At 44.9% G+C, this 21,069-nt stretch overlaps 1 protein-coding gene across 9 annotated transcripts in view; it reads left to right on the top strand.

Annotated features, from left to right (window-relative positions):
• The first annotated feature begins 339 nt into the window (after window positions 1-339).
• Window positions 340-21,069, top strand: part of AGBL2 (AGBL carboxypeptidase 2) — a 60,530-nt gene continuing 39,800 nt past the window's right edge. For 3 of the 9 annotated variants that reach the window (XM_039470920.2, XM_039470919.2, XM_039470918.2), the window contains exons 1-6: window positions 340-417; window positions 939-1,074; window positions 1,318-1,387; window positions 4,141-4,275; window positions 8,456-8,641; window positions 12,720-12,827. In XM_039470920.2, the coding sequence (XP_039326854.1) occupies window positions 1,039-1,074; window positions 1,318-1,387; window positions 4,141-4,275; window positions 8,456-8,641; window positions 12,720-12,827 (535 nt within the window). In that variant the 5' untranslated portion in view covers window positions 340-417; window positions 939-1,038. Of the gene's footprint in view, window positions 422-714; window positions 798-938; window positions 1,075-1,317; window positions 1,388-4,140; window positions 4,276-8,455; window positions 8,642-12,719; window positions 12,828-21,069 lie in introns of those variants that run through there. The other 6 variants (XM_010334381.3, XM_010334372.3, XM_003920425.4 and 3 more) reach the window with 6 other exon arrangements.

Raw genomic sequence — 21,069 nt, 5'->3', positions numbered from 1 at the left:
TTTTTCCGTTCTGGCTATGGAGTGGAGAGAATATAAGGTGAAAGGATAGGAGCAGCAGCTCTCTTAGAGCAAGTTATGCATAAGAATGATCTAAAGCTAAGCAACAGGAAACGAGCTTGGAAATATGTTGAGGGCTTCTAGCACTGTACTCATCAATGCGGTTTCGATTCCCACGCTGGGGCTGTAATGTATGAGGGGAAGAATGAGTCTGAGTCGGCGCCGCCCGCCAAGCTTATTGCTGACCTTCCCGGGACTGCCGGCTCCCTCCATCGGGGAGGGGCCTAGCTCCCCGGAAGCGCCCGGCAGCCGCGCCCTTCCGCTTCCCGCTCGCGGTTGCTAGGCTACCTGAACCCTCAGAAAGCGGTGGTAGGCAGATGCGGCGAGTGTGTCCCCTTTCCTGCACAAGGCTTGGCCTTTGTACGTAAGTTCGGTGGCTGCCTGCCTCGCTCGGGCTTCTCTGCCGCACCCATCCGTGCTTCTCGGGACAGGCCGGGGCGCGAAGGCGGTCGCACCTATCTTGGAAAGTTTCTGCTCCCCCTCTCCCTCCTACCCTTTGGAAACCCCCTCACCACCTGCCCCGGACCAGGTTCCTCTGAACCTTATGTTCAGTTTTCAGGGCCCACTCTCCCGATCCCCTGACCTTTTTTCATCTACCCCGACACGACTCCGCCGCGTGCTCCTATCCCCATTTCTTTCACTTCTCTGTGGCGAGCATCTCCCTCCTCAGGGAGAAGGAAGCATGGGGCCAGCACTTTGGGAAGAAGAGGCAGGAAGACCCGCCGTCCTCCCCGTCTCAGGTGCACCTCCGGCCTCGACGTAACCACCTTGTTTGGCTGAGGAGAAGCTGGGTTGGCAGGGTTTTCTGAAGTCAAGCGGGAGCTGGGGGGTTGCAGGGAGGTATTGGCAGTTTTTTCACTTGTCCTGTTCTGGCTTTGTAGCTTCTCGTGTGTAATCACCTGCCTATTTGGAAATGGGGCAGGGTTTGCAGCTGGATGCCAATGTCACTGACTAGTCTTCAGCCCACCATGCAGTAATAACATGTTCCCAGCCTTGGAAACGCAGCTAAACCAGGAGGTCGGTACACAACACAGAGTCACAAATTTCTTCAGGGAACTCCACAGAAATCCAATACTAGATGAAAAGGGATGTTCTGGTGGCTTCTTTTCCCAGCTGAAGATCTTGATCCCTACGATAGAATAATTCGTATGGAATGTGGTTCGCTGAGTGTTTAGTCGTCTGCAACAACGCTTATGTACTTTTTGTTGAGTCTATTATCGTTTGAAAACATCTTGATTGAAGTGGCCCTTCCTTTCACAGACTCACAGACTTCCTGATCCCTATGAAGACTTTATGTACCGTCACCTTCAATATTATGGCTACTTTAAAGGTAATAATACCATGTTCTTGTCTAGTATCACTTTTCCTGAGCTCAAGGAGAAAATTGCTTTGTTAACTGGGAGGGTTGAACTTGGGTAGACTAATAAATACTTTGAATTGACAAATACTTTCTTCTCTACCATTAGTGAAAAGTACTTCCTTTCCCCATTGATCTGCAGGGTCACCTCTGTCAAGTAGACAGTCACTTAATACAAAGGTCTGTTTCTGGGCTCTCTATTCCAATGATCTATTTGTCTACCCTTTACCAGTATCACTGTCTCTTAATTACTATAGGGCCTTAAAATAGTCTTGGTATCTGGAAAGACATGTCTTCCCACCTTGTTCTTCCAAAGTGTCAGCTGTTCTTGAGTCTTTGCCTTCTTATATACATTTTGCAATTGGCTTATGACATTTTATTTTATTATGAGATGGAGTCTCATTCTGTTGCCCAGGATGGAGTGCAGGGGTGTGCTCTTGGCTCATTGCAACCTCTGCCTCCCAGGTTCAAGCGATTCTTCTGCCTCAGCCTCCTGAGTAGCTGGGATTACAGGAACATGCAACCATGCCCAGCTAATTTTTGTTTCTCCTTTTTTTTCCCCGAGGTGGAGTCTCACTCTTTTCGCCCAGGCTGGAGTACAGTGGCCCAATTTCGGCTCGCTGCAACCTCCACCTCCCAGGTTCAAGTGAATCTCCTGTCTCAGCCTACCAAGTAGCTGGGATTACAGGTGCCCACCACCACGCCCGGCTAATTTTTTGTGTAGTTTACTAGTAGAGACAGGGTTTTGCCATGTTGGGTCAAGCTGGTCTCCAACTCCTGACCTCAGGTGATCCACCCGCCTTGGCCTCCCAAAGTGCTGGGATTATAGGCATGAGCCACCGTGCCTGTCCTCTAATTTTTGTATTTTTAGTAGACAAAAGGTTTCACCTGTTGGCCAGGCTGGTCTCAAACTCCTGACCTCAAGTGATCCGCCCGCCTCAGCCTCCCAGAATGCTGGGATACAGCACGATGGCTCACACCTGTAATCTCAGCACTTTGGGAGGCTTAAGTGGGTGGATCGCTTGAAGCCAGGAGTTCCAGACCATCCTGGCCAACAATGGCGAAACCCTACCTCTACTAAAAATACAAAAAATTAGCTGGATGTGGGGGCATGCGCCTGTAATCTCAGCACTTTGGAGGCCAAGGCAGATGGATCACAAAGTCAGGAGTCCAAGACCAGCCTGGCCAAGATGGTAAAACCCCATCTTTACTAAAAAATACAAAAAAAATTAGTTGGCCATGGTGACAGACACCTGCAATCCCAGCTACTCGACAGGCTGAGGCAGAGAATTGCTTAAAGCCGGTGGGTGGAGGTTGCAGTGAGCTGAGATTGCGAAACTGTACTCTAGCCTGGGCGACAAAATGAGACTCTGTGTCAGAAAAAGAAAAAGAAAATTAAATTTCTAGTTTGCCAGATTCAGCAAATACCCTTAGGATAAAGTGGCTTTGGGTTTCATTGCTCCACTGCCACTTTGATACTTGCTTTCACCTGGGTTTGGCTCTCTTGGCAGCTGTAGGGGCAGAGGGAAGGCTTTCCTTCCAGTGTCTCTGAAAGTTTGACTGACTGGTAATGGACAGACTAATAGGAGAAAAAGGCATACAAATTTATGTGTATGTAGACATGTGATTCCCACAAATAGGAGACTCAAAGTAGGGCCAGATTGTTGAAGTTTAAATACCCTCTTAACAGGGAGAGAGAAATTCAGGGAGGGGGGTATGCAGGCAATTGTGAAGGGTAGTAAATGATTTTCAGGAGAAAGGAATGAGCCTCAAGAACCATGTCCTGGGACAAAGTTCCTCTGAGCTCCTGGGAGGGGTGGCAAGAAAGCAAGGGGAGGAGCTTCACTGAAGAAAGGTTGTCTTATGCAAATAGTTGCCCAGGTCATCTCTCAGAGTTGCCCTCAGAATTGATGAAAAGTCTCTCTGGATGTGGTGCCAATTTTTAGTCTCCTCTTTGGTGGTTCATCTTTACTGGTTATTTGATGAGATTCCTAGGGAAGGGAACTTAAAACAACTGCTTTTCTTTTGGAAAGAAGTTTCCTTAGTCAAATAAGGAATTCCAGAGAGAGTCTTTTCCTGCTCTTGGGGTAGTGGGGAGACAGGAGAGGTCAGAAAGTCCTTGATTCTGAGGCAGCTTCTAAGACTTTTCTGTTTTATTTTTTCAACTTTTATTATAGATTAGAGGGTACATGTGCAGGTTTGTAACATGAGAAATTTTATGTTGTTGAGACTTGGAGCCCTTTCTATATTTAGTTCAAAGTGTTCAGTATGCCAAAGTGTTCCAAAACTTTGGGCCAAATTATTATTATTATTATTATTATTATTATTATTTTGAGGCAGGATCTCGCTCTGTCACTCAGGCTGGAGGGCAGTGGCTTCCACTTCAGGCTCAAGCAACCCTTCCACCCCTGGGCTATCATTATCTGAGTTCCAACAAAGCCCTTGTAGCTTCAGGATCTTTCTGCCTCCCAAGCTTTTTCTCACTCTACTACCAGGCTACTTCTCAAGTCTCCTCTTTACATGCATTTCCCCAGCCATAAGGTGGGGATAATTATGCTTCACTTAATAAGTTGGAATGTGAAAGTTCTTCGAAAAATGCAATGTATTTATTGCAAAGGCCTGTGGTGGTAGGTGGTGATAAAAGGAGTAGTGGCTTGGTATTGACCTAGATGTTAGAAGTGATGAGTCAACCTCACAATAACTTTAATTAAATTGCCTATTTTTAGCTCAGAGAGGCAGTCTATCAAACTCTGCAACGTATCAGCATATTCAGAAGAATAACCCTCAATACCTGTTGAATGGCTCTCTTGGGGAAAAAGATGATTTGATACCAGACACCCTGCAAAAGGAGAAGCTTCTATGTGAGTAATAATCAGTCTGTGTGATCCCCTAAAACCTCACTGCCTAGTAACTCCCCTGAGTATTCAGAAGAACCTGGTCTAACACTGGAGAGGCTGGGGAGCAGCCTTGGCCTCTGTTTCTAACACCCCATTCAAAACTTCTCTCTAGGCCGGGCGCGGTGGCTCAAGCCTGTAATCCCAGCACTTTGGGAGGCCGAGGCGGGTGGATCACGAGGTCAAGAGATCGAGACCATCCTGGTCAACATGGTGAAACCCCGTCTCTACTAAAAATACAAAAAATTAGCTGGATGTGGTGGCGCATGCCTGTAATCCCAGCTACTCAGGAGGCTGAGGCAGGAGAATTGCCTGAACCCAGGAGGCGGAGGTTGCGGTGAGCCGAGATCGCGCCATTGCACTCCAGCCTGGGTAACAAGAGCGAAACTCCGTCTCAAAAAAAAAAAAAAAAAAAACTTCTCTCTAAATCTAATTTGGGTTACAAGTTTAAATTAAAATACTGTATCTTCCGGCTAGGCGTGGTGGCTCATACCTGTAATCCCAGCACTTTGGGAGGCTAAGGTGGGTGGATCACTTGAGGTCAGGAGTTTGAGACCAGTCTGACCAACATGGCAAAACCCTAGATCTACTAAAAATATAAAATTAGCTGGGTGTGGTGGCACATACCTAAATGCCAGCTACTTGGGAGGCTGAGGCAGGAGGATTGCTTGAACCCAGGAGGCAGAGGTTGCAGTGAGCCACGACTGGGCAACTGCACTCGAGCCTAGGTGACAAAGCGAGATTCTGTCTCAAAAAAAAATTAAAAAAGAGTAATACACCTGGCATGGTGGCTCACACCTGTAATCCCAGCAGTTTGGGTAGCTGAGGCAGGCATATCACTTGAGCACAGGAGCTTGAGAAGAGTCTGGGCAACATGGCAAAACTCTGTCTCTACAAAAACATATAAAAATTAGCTGGGCATAGTAGCAGGCACCTGTGGTCTCAGCTACTCAGGAGGCTGAGGCAGGAGAATTGTATGAACCCAGGAGGCAGAGGTTGCAGAGAGCTTAGATTATGCCACTGCACTCTAGCCTGGGCAACAGAGTAAGACCCTGTCTCAAAGGAAAAAAAAAAAAAGTAATATGTGGATTTTCATAGTTTTGATGGATATGCTTACTAAGGCTCTTTGCATAAGAGCAGTGGAAAACAGTTCTAGCTAGCTTACACAAAAATAATTTTTTTGCAGAGACACAGAGGGGAGAAATACAGTTGAATTTCTCCCTCAAACCAAACATTGATCCATTCTTCTTTTCTCTGCATTCCCCCCCAGCCCACTGCTTATCCCCAACTTCCACCCCCCATCCTCCCAGACCCACCACTTCCCATCCAAGCTGCCATTATTCAGCCTCCTAATTTGTCTCCTGGCTTTTATTGTTCTGTGCTGCCCCCTCCCCAGTTTTCCACATAGCAGTTCTTTTTTCTTTTTGAGATGGCGTCTTGATTTCTTGCCTTTATCCCGTTCTTTTTAAGGGCACCTATTGTATTCCACAATTTTTATTTATTTTTCTTGTTTTCTTTTTTTCCTCAAGACAGTCTTGCTCTGTCACCCAGGCTGGAGTGCAATGGCATGATCTCATCTCACGTTTGAATCCACCTCTGCCACCTGGGTTCAAACAATTTTCCTGCCTCAGCCTCCCAAGTAGCTGGGATTACAGGTGCCTGCTGCCACATCCGGCTAATTTTTTGTATTTTTTTTTTTTTTTTTTGAGATAGAGTCTCGCTTAGGCACCAGGCACCAGGCACCAGGCTGGAGTGCAGTGGCGCGATCTCGGCTTACCTCCACCCCCACCTCCTGTGTTCAAGCAATTCTCCTGCCTCAGCCTCCTGAGTAGCTGGGACTACAGGTGCACACCACCACGCCCAGCTAATTTTTATATTTTTAGTAGAGACGGGGTTTCACCATGTTGGCCAGGATGGTCTCAGTCTCCTGACCTCGTGATCTGCCTGCCTCAGCCTCCCAAAGTGCTAGTATTACAGGCATGAGCCACCGAGCCTGGCCAATTTTTTTGTATTTTTAGTAGAGACAGTGTTTCACCATGCTGGCCAGGCTGGTCTTGAACTCCCGACCTTGTGATCTGCCTGCCTTGGCCTCACACAGTGCTGGATTACAGGTGTGAGCCACCACACTGAGCCCACAACTATTTATTTTTATTTTTATTTTTTTGAGACGGAGTTTTGCTCTTGCCCAGGCTAGAATACAATGGCCTGGTCTTGGCTCACTGAAACCTCTACCACCCGGGTCCACACGATTCTCCTGTCTCAGCTCCTGAGTAGCTGGGACTACAGGTGCATGCCAAAATACAGGTTTATTTTTAGAGATGGGGTTTCACCATGTTGGTCAGGCTAGTCTCGAACTCCTGACCTCAGACAGTCCGCCTGCCTCAGCTTCCAAAAGTGAAGGATTACAGGCGTGAACCACTGTACCCAGCCTTCACAATTATTTTAACTCCATTTTTGATGGATGTCTTGATTGTTTCCACTTTTTGTTTTCTGAGCATTTTTTCTTGCTTTTTTCTTTTCTGTCATCTTTGTTGCAAGGGTACTTTTTTAGTATTTGACTGTTGCTGTGATGAGCAGCTTTATTTGTGTATCTTGACAAGCTTTTGTGAGAAAATCTTTAAGGTAAATTCTTTTTTTTTTTTTTTTTTTTTTTGAGAAGGGATCTCACTCTGTTGCTCAGGTTGGAGTGCAATGGCCTGGCCTCAGCTCACTGCAACCACTGCCTCAGGTTCAAGTGATTCTCCTACTTCAGCCTCCCGAGTAGCTGGGATTACGGGCATATGACACCACGCCTGACTGATTTTTGTATTTTTAGTAGAGACAGGGTTTCATCACGTTGGCCACTCTTGACGTCAGGTGATCTGCCCACCTCAGCCTCCTAAAGTGCTGGGATTACAGGCGTGAGCCACTGTGCATAGCCTCCTTTCTTTCTTATCTCCCTGAAAGCCTTTCTTTTTTTCTCATTCTTTCTTTCCCAAGAGCTCTTCCTCCTCTGTTCTGCCCCATGTCACTCTTTCTCTCCCCTTCCTCTTTCCATCTTTGTTTAATGTCTATCTTTCCTTTGTATGGTTATATTAAGGCCCTGAAATTTAATTTGTAGATTATTTCACTATAGTTGATAAAGTTTTATATATTTTTTTCTAAAATGCTAATGGATATATTGAAATTCCCTCTTGCCACTAGCTAAACAAAAGTAATAAAACACATTAAGTAAATTTTTATTCATTGTAACCCACCATTGAAATGTCTTGGACCATAAACTTTAGTTTTATTTTATTTATTTATTTATTTATTTATTTATTTTGAGACGGAGTTTCGCTCTTGTTACCCAGGCTGGAGTGCAATGGCACGATCTCGGCTCACCGCAACCTCCGCCTCCTGGGTTCAGGCAATTCTCCTGCCTCAGTCTCCTGAGTAGCTGGGATTACAGGCACACGCCACCATGCCCAGCTAATTTTTTGTATTTTTAGTAGAGACGGGGTTTCACCATGTTGACCAGGATGGTCTCCATCTCTCGACCTCGTGATCCACCCGCCTCGGCCTCCCAAAGTGCTGGGATGACAAGCTTGAGCCACCGCGCCCGGCCTATTTATTTATTTTTTGAGACGGATTTTCACTCTTGTTACCCAGGCTGGAGTGCAATGGCGCGATCTCGGCTCACCGCAACCTCCGCCTCCTGGGTTCAGGCAATTCTCCTGCCTGAACCTCCTGAGTAGCTGGGATTACAGGCACGCACCACCATGCCCAGCTAATTTTTGTATTTTCAGTAGTGATGGGGTTTCACCATGTTGACCAGGATGGTCTCAATTTCTTGACCTTGTGATCCACCCGCCTCGGCCTCCCAAAGTGCTGGGATTACAGGCTTGAGCCACCGCGCCCAGCATAAACTTTAATTTTTAAAAAAAGGTTTTTAATTTACTCTAAAGCTTTATATTTAAATATTTAATAGACTGCAGAATTTTAACATTTTATAATGTTGAACCTGTTATTCTGGACTAAATCTTCTTGAAGGAGAAACATGTCATAGAATCATATATCTGTGCCAATATTTTAATATAATACTTAAAGTAGTTTCATTGTCATAGATGAGCAGTAAAGTTCCCAAGGAGGAAAACGTAGATGTTCACTTACTCTTTCCCTTTGGCAGATTCACACATGCTGAGTTCACCACGTCTTAGGAGCAGACAGCTTCTTTATGATGAGTTGGATGAAGTAAACCCACGTCTTCGAGAACCCCGGGAGCTCTTTTCCATTTTGTCTACCAAGAGGCCACTGCAGGCTCCAAGATGGCCAACTGAATGTGAGGTCATCAAGGAAAACATTCATCATATTGGTAATATGACTTATATGTAGTGGTTTTGCCGTTCTACCTGACTTTATTACAAGACCTGAGAAAGTTAAGTCCTGTGTGCTTGAGTATAAAGCAGGACAGAGTCAACATTCATTCATTCATTCATACATTTGAGACAGTCTCGCTCTGTCACCCATGCTGGAATGCAGTGGTGAAATCGCTGCTCACTGCAACCCCCACCTCCCAGGTTCAAGCAATTCTCCTGCCTCAGCCTCCCAAGTAGCTGGGATTACAGGCACCTGCCAACACTCCCAGCTAGTTTTTGTCTTTTTAGTAGAGTCAGGTTTTTGCCATAATGGCCAGGCTGGTCCCAAACTCCTGACACTCAGTGATTCATCCGCCTTGGCCTCCCAAAGTGCTGGGATTACAGGCATGAACCACTGCACCTGGCCTAAGTCAACATTTATTAACTCACCCTGAAAAAATTGAACTGTGAGAAAGTGATACACACTCATCAAAATCAAGTTACACTAATGTAAACTAGAATACTTCTAAGTTTTTCGGAATGGGAGAATACCTTCCTAGAGGCAAAATATATAAAATACGGAAATCTATTTTCTAGATTAACCTGTTTCAGTGCTTTTTTCCCCCCTTTTTCTGTTTTTGGAGGGAGCTCATAGCATCTCATCTAAAATTACAGAGGAGCAGCTGGGCACAGTGGCTCACACCTGTAATCCCAACACTTTGGGAGGCCAAGGCACGGGGATCACAAGGTCAGGAGATCGAGACCATCCTGGCTAACATGGTGAAACCCCGTCTCTACTAAAAATACAAAAAATTAGCCAGACATGGTGGTGCGCGCCTGTAGTCCCAGCTACTTGGGAGGCTGAGGCAGGAGAATCGTTTGAACCTGGGAGGCAGAGGTTGCAGTAAGCCAAGATTGCACCACTGCACTCCAGCCTGGTGACAGAGTGAGACTCCATCTCAAAAAAACAACAACAACGACAGAAAAAAAAAAAAAACCAGAGGAGCTACCCTGTCTCATTGCTCACGTATTTGGTTGCGTTGTAGTTTTATCAGCCTTGGTATAATTGAAGACTGCATATACCAGAACATAGTTTTTACTGTTTTAGATTATACTTTGAGTTTATTGGAGTTTTCTTGTTGGAATTTTGGAGACTTTTTTATGACATTGTGAGTCATATCGTGAGCTCTTGGAGCAGGTACAATCTATTGCATCCATTTTACGGATTAAGCATTTATGGAAGCGGTTGCATTAGAAAGTGGGGACTTCTCTAATTACCAGAACAATGAAGTCTAGCAAACATCATGTATGTCTCTCCTTTATACTGCTTGATAAACAACTGGATGTCCCTCATTTTCTTGTCTCCCTGCTTATAGTATTCCTTAATATGTGTTATCATATCCTAAGTACAGTGCTTGGTGTTAGAGATAATAGTGATGAACAAAGTGGAGAGTTCGTGGACCCAGAGTTCATAAACTAGTGGGGAAATTAAACATTTTACCAGACAATTGCATAGTGCTTGGTCCCTCTGAGCACACCTAATCCAGCTTAGAGATCAGCATAGGTTCTCAAAAGGAGTTCACATTTAAGCTGAGATCTAAAGGATTAGTTCGAAATGATCCAGCTCTGGCCAGGTGCGGTGGCTCACGCCTGTAATCCCAGCACTTTGGGAGGCCAAGGCTGGTGGATCACAAGGTCAAGAGATCGAGACCATCCTAGTCAACATGGTGAAACCCCGTCTCTACTAAAAATACAAAAATTAGCTGGGCATGGTGGCGCACACCTGTAGTCCCAGCTACTCGGGAGGCTGAGGCAGGAGAATTGCTTGAACCCAGGAGGCGGAGGTTGTGGTGAGCCAAGATCACGCTATTGCACTCCAGCCTGGGTAACAAGAGCGAAACTCCGTCTCAAAAAAAAAAAAAAAAAAAAAAAAAAAAAAGAAATGATCCAGTTGAGAGGGTCAAAGAAAAGTATTTCAGTTGGAAGAAACAGAAAAAGTACATGGCATTCTTGGGCAACCCTAGAACACTGGGCATTCAAAACAAGAGACAAGTGTGAAAATATAGGGAATAAATAAAAGTGGAGTTTATTTTACTTTACATTTTATTTTGATTCAAGTTAATATTTTTTTTTTTTTGAGACAGGATCTTGCTTTGTCACTCAGGATGGAGTGCAGTGGTACAATCATAGCTCACCGCAGCCTTGAACTCCTGGGTACAAACCATCCTCCCCACTCAGCCTCCTGAGTAGCTAGGACTATAGGCTTGTGCCACTAATTTTTTTTTTTTTTTTTTAGAATGAAAAGAGTCTTGCTCCATTCTAAAAAATGTAGTTGCCCAGGCTGGCATGCAGTGGCATGATCTTGGCTCACTGCAACCTTCACTTCCTGGGCTCAAGCAGTTCTCTTACCTCAACCTTCCAAGTAGCTGGGAATATAGACATGTGCCACCATGCCTGGCTAATTTTTGTATTTTCAGTAGAGAGGAGGTTTCACCATGTTGCCCAGGGTGGTCTCGAACTCCTGACCTCAAATCATTACAGATATGAGCTATTGCACCCAGCCACCTGGCTAATTTTTGAAAAGTTTTTCAGTTTTGGTTTTGTTTTTTGGTTTTTGTGTTTTTTTTTTTGCTTTTGAGACGAAGTCTCGCTTTGTTGCCTAGGCTGGAGTATAATTGCTGGGTCTCAGCTAACTGCAGCCTCCGCCTCCTGGGTTCAAGCGATTCCCCTGCCTCAGCCTCCCAAGTAGCTGGGATTATAGGCACCCGCTACCATGTTAAAAAGTTTTTTTGTAGAGACACATGATCTCATTATGTTGCCCAGGCTACTCCCAGACTCCTGGCCTCAAATGATCCTTCTGGCTTCCTAAAGTGCTGAGATTACAGGTGTGAGCGGCCACCCCCAGAAAGGAAACTGAAATTTAATAACCAAGTTAATGCTGTGGTAATTAACTAAACTATAAGGTCTTTTAAAAAGCAACTTTTAAAAATTTTTCAAAGAAACTTAACAACAAGCACCTTATTGTTTAAATTGTCAAAGCTTCATCACTTCCCATAATCTTTGAGAAAAGAAATTCATATAATATTTTACTGAGTTGTATCTTTACATGCTCTTGGAATTCATCAGTGGCTACTGTACTAAAAGTGATATTGAAAAGTTCAATTTCCATAAAAGAAATCTTTTTAAAAAATTAATTAATTCATTAATTATTTAAAGACAGATTCTTGCTCTGTCACCCAGGCTGATTGTAGTGGCATGATCTCAGTTCACTGCAACCTCCACCTCCTTAGTTCAAGCTATTCTCCTGCCTCAGCCTCCCAGGTAGCTGGGACTACAGACACACACCACACCCAGCTAATTTTTGTATTTTTAGTAAAGATGAGGTTTCACTATGTTAGCCAGGCTGGTCTCGAACTCCTGACGTCAGGTAATCTGCCCACCTTGTCCTCTCGAAGTGCTGGGATTACAGGCATGAGCCACCACACCCAGCCAAAGAAATTTTTGTTTAATTCGATGTTAACAAGAAAGCCTTTTTTTTTTTTTTTTTGAGATGGAGTTTTGCTCGTTACCCAGGCTGGAGTGCAGTAGCGTGATCTCAGCTCACCGCAACCTCTGCCTCAGGTTCAGGCAGTTCTCCTGCCTCAGCCTCCTGAGTAGCTGGGATTACAGGCACATGCCACCATGCCCAGCTGATAACAAAAAAGCCTTTTACTTCCTCTGAAACAATTGATAGACTTATTCCTCTATAGTAATAAAAATTATGTAGCTGACCATATTTTGCTGACTTTAAGGAAGCTCAAGACCAAATTTTCAAGATCTGTCGCAGCACCTATCTTGACCTTTCTGACTTATTTTTAGGTCTTCTGTGTATACTTTATTATTTCATTTTATATACTTCTTGTTAAAAGTGTCCTCATAAGTCTTTATGGCAAGAAACAAGACATAATTATTTCATAAACAAGCAGGAAATTTAGGGTGGGAATTTGGTTTGATTCAACCAAACTAGCCATTTGAAAAATTATTAATATTTTATGTTACTAATAGTGCCTTTTACATTATTTCTTACTTTGTACTCTTTAAAATGTTTTCTTTCAGAGTGGGCTCCACCTCAACTAGAATATTTATATCAACCTACAGGAAATGAAAAGGTACCAGAGATTGTAGGAGAGAAAAAAGGAACAGTTGTCTATCAATTAGATTCAGGTATTGTCATTACGCTGAACACTGAGTGGTTAATCATGACAAAGTTATAATAAACATATTTTCCATAATAAAAATTAAAAATACATGGTTTAGTGATAAACTCATTTCCAGGCCAACCTGAGTGGGAGCCTGGAGGAGGAGTCATAACTAGTCTGCTGTAAAATTTCAATAATTTTCTAAAATCAAAGTACTTTATTCTTTTTCTTTTTCTTTTTCTTTTTGTTTTGTTTGTTTTGAGATGGAGTTTCGCTCTTGTTACCCAGGCTGGAGTGCAATGGCGTGATCTCGGCTCACTGCAATCTCCGCCTCCTGGGTTCAAACAATTCTCCTGCCTCAGCCTCCTGAGTAGCTGGGACTACAGGCACACGCCATCATGCCCAGCTAATTTTTGTATTTTTAGTAGAGAGGGGGTTTCACCATGTTGACCAGGATGGTCTCGATCTCTTGACCTCGTGATCCACCTGCCTTGGCCTCCCAAAGTGCTGGGATTATAGGCATGAGCTTCCGCGCCCGGCCCATAGTACATTATTCTTAATAGTTCTAAGTCCATTTGACAGCGTCCCCCTTGTTATTTTCCTTCCTGAAAATCAGATGTTGAATCATCTTTGGGGAGATTATTCTTCTTTTCTCCACCTCCTGAATGTACTTTAGCAAGTACTTTGTTCTGTGTGCATATGACTATCATTTAGTAATTTGGTTTCCTGCATTGAGTTTTAAGCTTCTAGGGGTTGAATATATGTCTTTTATAGAAATATGTGGAACAACATACCCAACAACAACAAAGTACACACTTTTCTTTTCTTTTTTTTTTTTTGAGACGGAGTTTCGCTCTTGTTACCCAGGCTGGAGTGCAATGGCGTGATCTTGGCTCACCGCAACCTCCGCCTCCTGGGTTCAAGCAATTCTCCTGCCTCAGCCTCCTGAGTAGCTGGGATTACAGGCACACACCACCGTGCCCAGCTAATTTTTATGTATTTTTAGTAGAGACGAGGTTTCACTTTGTTGACCAGGATGGTCTCGATCTCTCGACCTCGTGATCCACCCGCCTCGGCCTCCCAAAGTGCTGGGATTACAGACTTGAGCCACTGCGCCCGGCCCACACTTTTCTTTTCTTTTCACCAATCCTACTGAAGTCACACACATTTTTTTTTTTTTTTTTTTTTTAGTCTTGCTCTGTCGCCCAGGCTGGAGTATAGTGGTGTGATCTCGGTTTACTGCAACCTCCACCTCCAGGGTTCAATCAATTCTCCTGCCTCAGCCTCCTGAGTAGCTGGGATTACAGGTGCCTGCCACCATACCTGGCTAATTTTTGTATTTTTTTTTTAGTAGAGACAGGGTTTCAACCATGTTGGCCAGGCTGGTCTTAAACTCATGACATCAGGTGATCCGCCTGCATCAGCCTCCCAAACTGCTGGGATTACAGGTGTGAGCCACTGTGCCTGGCCCTGAAGTCATGCACATTCTTTTTAAGGGCACCTGTTCAATTCCCGAGGATAAACCATATGCTAGGCCATAAAGCAAGTCTTCATACCTGTAAAAGGATTAAAATCATACAAAGTACTCTGACCAAATAAAATTAAGCTAGAAATCAACAACAGAATGAAATCTGAGATACCCACAAATATTTGGAAACTGAATAATATCTTTCTAAATAGGCTGTGGGTTAAAGAAATCACACGTAGACTTCAAAAATATTTTAAATGTAGCGAAAATAAAACCACAACATATCAAAAGCCATAGGATGCAAAAACAAAATGAACCAGTGCCAGGGATGTTTATGGGTATTTAAGGTTTTAAGTGCCTATATATATATTTTTTTGTTGTTGTTGTTGTTGTTTTTTTGAGACAGTTTCCCTCTTGTTGCCCAGGCTGGAGTGCAATGGCCCAATCTTGGCTCACCGCAACCTCCGCCTCCTGGGCTCAGGCAATTCTCCTGCCTCAGCCTCCTGAGTAGCTGGGATTACAGGCACGCACCACCACGCCCAGCTAGTTTTTTTGTATTTTTAGTAGAGATGGTGTTTCACCATGTTGACCAGGATGGTCTCGATCTCTTGACCTCGTGATCTACCCGCCTCGGCCTCCCAAAGTGCTGGGATTACAGGCTTGAGCCACGGCGCCCGGCCTAAGTGCCTGTATTTTAAAACAAAAAAGGCTTATCAATTACTTAAGCTTCTACCATAGTAAACTGGAAAAATAAGAGCCAACTAAACCCAAAACAAGCAGAAGGAAAGTAGTAATTAAAGAAAGAATGTAGGGCCTGGCATGGTGGCTCACACCTGTAATCCCAGCACTTTGGGAGGCCAAGGCAGGTGGATCACAAGGTCAGGAGATCAAGACCATCCTGGCTAACATGGTAAAACCCATCTCTGTTAAAAATACAAAAATTAGGCAGATGTCGTGGCATGTGCCTGTAGTCCCAGCTACTCTCGAGGCTGAGGCAAAAGAATCGCTTGAACCTGGGAGGCGGAGGTTGCAGTGAGCTGAGATCGTGCCACTGCACCCCAGCCTGAACCACAGAGTGAGACCCCATCTCAAAAAAAAAAAAAAAAGAAAGAAAGGTAGGCCTGGCGTGGTGGCTTACACTTGTAATCCCAGCACTTTGGGAGGCTGAGGCAGGTGGATCACCTGAGGTCAGGAGTTCAAGACCAGCCTGGACAACATGGTGAAATCCTGTCTCTACTAAAAATACAAAATTTCATCAGGGCTTGTGGTGTGCGCCTGTAATCCCAGCTACTCAATAGGCTGAGGCAGGAGAATTGCTTTAACCTAGGAGGCAGAAGTTACAGTGAGCCGAAATTGTTCAACTACACTCCAGCATGGGTGACAGAGTGAGACTCCATCTCAAAAAAAAAAAACACAGCCGGGCGCGGTGGCTCAAGCCTGTAATCCCAGCACTTTGGGAGGCCGAGGCGGGTGGATCACGAGGTCAAGAGATCGAGACCTTCCTGGTCAACTTGGTGAAACCCCGTCTCTACTAAAAATACAAAAAATCAGCTGGGCATGGTGGCGTGTGCCTGTAATCCCAGCTACTCAGGAGGCTGAGGCGGGAGAATTGCCTGAACCCAGGAGGCGGAGGTTGCGGTGAGCCGAGATCGTGCCATTGCACTCCAGTCTGGGTAACAGGAGCGAAACTCCGTCTCAAAAAAAAAAAAAATAAAACACCTAGGCCCAAGCCCAAATGACTTGACAAGGTTTGTCTGAGTTCTGTTTTTGTTTGTTTGTTTGTTTGTTTGTTTGTTTGTTTGTTTTTAGTCAGGATCTCACTCACTCTGTAACCCAGGCTGGAGTACAGTGACAGGATCTGGGCTCACTACAACCTCCACCTTCTGGGTTCAGGCAATTCTCATGGCTCAGCCTCCAGAGTATCTGGGATTATAGGTATGTGCCACCATGCCCAGCTAATCTTTTTTTTTTTTGTATTTTTAGTACAGACAGAGTTTTACCATGTTGGCCAGGTGAGTCTCAAACTTATGGCCTCAAGTGATCTGCCTCCCTCAGCCTCCCACAGTACTGGGCTTACCACACCTGGCTGGTTTGTTTGAATTCTGTTAAACATTTAAACATTTAAAGATGAAGTAATACCAATATTACCTATATTGGTAATATTAATAATATTACCAATTAATAATAATACCAGCAATACCAATATTTCACCAACTCTGAAAACAGAAGAGGAAAGAATATTTCCCAGCTCTTTTTTAAAATGTTTAGACAGGTCTCCCTCTGTCACCCAGGCTGGGGTGCAGTGGAATGAACGTGGCTCATTGTAGCCTCCACCTTCCAGGCTCAAGTGAATCATCCCACCTCAGCCTCCTCAGTAGCTGGGGCTACAGGCGTGTACCACCATGCCTGGCTAATTGTTTGTATTTTTAGTAGAGAAACGGTTTGACCATTGCCCAGGCTGGTCTCAAATTCCCGTGCTCAAGCAATTTACCCACTTTGACCTCCCAAAGTGCTAGGATTACAGGCATGAACCACCATGCCTATCTCCCCAACTCTGTTTTTTATTTTTATTTTTATTTATTTATTTTGAGACGGAGTTTCACTTTTGTCGCCGAGGCTGGAGTGCAGTGGCACGATCTCGGCTCACTGTAACCTCCACCTCCTGGGGTCAAGCAATTCTCCTGCCTCTGTGTCTCAAGTGGCTGGGATTACAGGCTGACACTACCATGCCCAGATAATTTTTTTGTATCTTTAGTAGAGATAGGGTTTCACCATGTTGGCCAGGCTGGTCTTGAACTGCTGACCTCATGATCCACCCACATTGGTCTCCCAAAGTGCTGGGATTATAGGCATGAGCCACCACGCCCAGCCACTGCTGAAAGAAATTAAAGACCTAGATAAATGGAAAAGCATTCCATGTTCATGGGTTAGAATTTGTTTTGTTTATTTATTTATTTATTTATTTTTAAGACAGAGTTTCGCTCTTGTTACCCAGGCTGGAGTGCAATGGTGTGATCTCGGCTCACCGCAACCTCTGACTCCTGGGTTCAGGCAATTCTCCTACCTCAGCCTCCTGAGTAGCTGGGATTACAGGCACGCACCACCATGCCCAGCTAATTTTTTGTATTTTTAGTAGAGACGAGGTTTCACCATGTTGACCAGGATGGTCTCGATCTCTTGACCTCGTGATCCACCTGCCTCGGCCTCCCAAAGTGCTGGGATTACAGGCATGAGCCACTGTGCCCGGCCTGTTTTGTTTTATTTTTTAAATTTTCCCAGAAGATTTAAAATTGATACAATTTTTTTTTAATGAATTTTTTTTGAGACGGAGTTTTGCTCTTGTCACCCAGGCTGGAGTGCAACGGTGCAATCTTGGCTCACTGCAACCTCCTTCTCCCAGGTTCAAGCGATTCTCCTGCCTCAACCTCCCAAGTAGCTGGGATTACAGGCATCTACCACCATGCCTAGCTAATTTTTGTATTTTTAGTAGAGACAGTGTTTTATCATGTTGACCAGCCTGTTACTGAACTCCTGACCTCAGGTGATCCACCTGCCTCAGCCTTCCAAAATGCTGGGATTACAGACATGAGCCTCCACACCTGGCCAAGAATATTTAACTTTGTTGAGATGGCAATATTACCTGACAATCTACAGATTAAAATGCAGTCCCTATCCAAATTCTTTTTTTTTTTTTATTTCTTTGTCTTTATCTTTTTTTTTTTTGAGACAGGGTCTTGCTTTGTCATCAAGGCTACAGTGCAGTGGCACAAACATGGCTCACTGCAGCCTCGACTCCTCAGGCTCAGGGATCCTCCTGCCTCAGCCTCCTGAGTTGCTAGGACTACAGGTGTTTGCCACCATGCCACCAGGCATTTGTTGTTGTTGTTGTTGTTTGTTTGTTTGTTTTTAATTCTGTGGAGACAGGGTCTTGCTGTTTCCTGGGGTGGTCTTGAACTCCTGGCCTCAAGTTTCAAGTGATCCTCCTGCATTGACCTCCCAAAGTACTGGGATTACAGGCATGAGCCACCATGCCCAGACTGTCTAAATTCTTTTTTTTTTTTTTTTCAGACGGAGTTTCGCTCTTGTTACCCAGCTGAAGTGCAATGGCACGATCTCGGCTCACCGCAACCTCCGCCTCCTGGGTTCAGGCAATTCTCCTGCCTCAGCCTCCTGAGTAGCTGGGATTACAGACACGAGCCACCATGCCCAGCTAATTTTTTGTATTTTTAGTAGAGACGGAGTTTCGCCATGTTGACCAGGATGGTCTCGATCTCTCGACTTCGTGATCCACCCGCCTCGGCCTCCCAAAGTGCTGGGATTACAGGCTTGAGCCACCGCGCCCGGCAACCCTGTCTAAATTCTAATGGCCCTAAAGAGCAACTTCCAAAAAGCTTTTATGCCGAAATTGAAAAGCTGATTCTCAAATTTCTATGGAATTGTAAAGGGCCCTGAATAGCCAATACAGAAAAAGAAGTACAAAATTGGAATACTCACATTTTAAAATTTCAGAACACTACAAACATACAGGAATCCAAACAGTATAATCCTGGCATAGGGGTAGGCATATAGATCACTGAAATAGAACTGAGAGTCCAAAAATAAACTCATATAATTTTGGTCAATTCATTTTTGACTAGGGTGCCAAGACTGTTCAATGGGGAAAGAATGGTCTCTTTAACAAATAGTGTTGGGATAACTGTATAGCCACACTCAAAAGAATAAAGTCGAATTCCTGCTTCATACCATATTTAAAAATTAACCTGGCCAGGCCTAATGGCTCACACCTGTAATCCCAGTACTATGGGAGGCCAAGGCAGGCAGATCACCTGAGATCAGGAGTTTGAGACCACCCCAACTAACATGGAGAAACCCCGCCTCTACTAAAAATGCAAAAATTATCCAGGTGTGGTGGCACATGCCTGTAGTCCCAGCTACTCAGGAGGCTGAGGCAGGAGAATCACTTGAACCTAGGAGGTAGAGGTTGCGGTGAGCCGAGGTTGCACTGAGCCAAGATTGCGCCATTGCACTCCAGCCTGGGCAATAAGAGCAAAACTCCATCTCAAAAAAAAAAAAAAAAAAAAAAAAGGCCAGACATAGTGGTTAGTGGTTCACACCTGTAATCCCAGCACTTTGGGAGGCGAAGGTGGGCGGGTCACTTGAGTTCGGGAGTTCGAGATCAGCCTGTCCAGCATGGTGAAACCTCATCTTTACTAAAATACAAAACTTAGCCAGATGCAGTGGTACATACCTGTAGTCCTAGCTGCTCAGGAGGCTGAGGGAGGAGAATTGCTTGAAGCCAGGAGATGGAGGTTGCAGTGAGCCGAGATCGTGCAGCCTGGGAACAGAGCATGACTCTGTCTCAAAAAATAACAAACAGATAGGGTCTTGCTCTGTTACACAGGCTAGAGTACAGTGGTGGATCATAGCTTATTGTATCCTCAAACTCCTGGGCTCAAGGGGTCATCTTGCTTCAGCTTCCTGAATAGCTAAGACTATAGTCATGTGCCACCATGCCTGGCTAATTTTTAAAATTGTTGGTAGAGACAGGGTCTCACCATTATGCCCAGGCTGTTCTTGAACTCTTGGCCTTAAGCATTCTTCCTGCCGGGCGCAGTGGCTCAAGCCTGTAATCCCAGCACTTTGGGAGGCCGAGGCAGGTGGATCACGAGATCAAGAGATCGAGACCATCCTGGTCAACATGGTGAAACCCCGTCTCCACTAAAAAAATACAAAAATTAGCTGGGTATGGTGGCACGTGCCTGTAATCCCAGCTACTCAGGAGGCTGAGGCAGGAGAATTGACTGAACCCAGGAGGCAGAGGTTGTGGTGAGCCGAGATCGTGCCATTGCACTCCAGCCTGGGTAACAAGAGCAAAACTACGTCTCAAAAAAAAAAAAAAAAAAAAAAAAAAAACATTCCTCCTGCCTCAGCCTCTCAAAGTGTTGGGATTATACGCATGAGCCACCATGCCTGGCCTCCACATCCTTTTATTTTTAAATTTTTTATGTATTTATTAATTTTTTGAGATGGAGTCTCGCTCTGTTGCCAGGCTGGATTGCAGTGGTGCGATCTCAGCTCACTGCAGCCTCCATCTCTCATGTTAAAGAGATCCTCCTACCTCAGCCTCCCAGGTAGTTGGGACCACAGGCGTGTGCCACCACGCCCGGCCAATTTTTCATATTTTTAGTAGAGACAGGGTTTTGCTTTGGTGCCTAGGCTGGTCTCAAACTCCTGAGCTCAAGTGATCTGCCTGCCTGAGCCCCAAATTGCTGGGATTACAGGCATGAACCACCATGCCCAGCCTCTTAAATTAGGGTTTAGATGGGCACAAGCAGTATCTGAAATGCCGAGGGTTGCTGTGAATCAAAAGGAAGTGCTTTGGGCCACGCACAGTGGCTCACACCTGTAATCCCAGCACTTTGGGAGGCCGAGGTGGGCAGATCTCCTGAGGTCAGGAGTTCAAGACCAGCCTGGCCAACATGGCAAACCCTGTCTCTACTAAAAAGACAAAAACTAGCTGAGTGTGGTGGCACAATCCTGTAGTCCAAGCTACTTGGGAGGCTGAGGCAGGAGAATTGCTTGAGCCTGGGAGGCAGAGGTTGCAGTGAGTGGAGATCGTGCCACTGCACTCCATCCTGGGTGACAGAGTGAAACTTGGTCTCAAAAAAAAAAAAAGAAAAGTGCTTTAAAACACCTAAGGACTTCAAAGAAATATTTTTTTTGGTGTGGGGACCAAGTCTCACTCTTGTCGCCCAGGCTGTGGTACAATGGCATAATCTTGGCTCACTGCAACCTCTGC

The sequence above is a fragment of the Saimiri boliviensis genome, chromosome 6 (assembly GCF_048565385.1).
Source record: "Saimiri boliviensis isolate mSaiBol1 chromosome 6, mSaiBol1.pri, whole genome shotgun sequence".
NCBI classification, from domain to species: Eukaryota; Metazoa; Chordata; class Mammalia; order Primates; family Cebidae; genus Saimiri; species Saimiri boliviensis.
The sequence above is the reverse complement of the archived record's forward strand: the minus strand, read 5'-3'. Positions and strand labels throughout refer to the sequence as shown.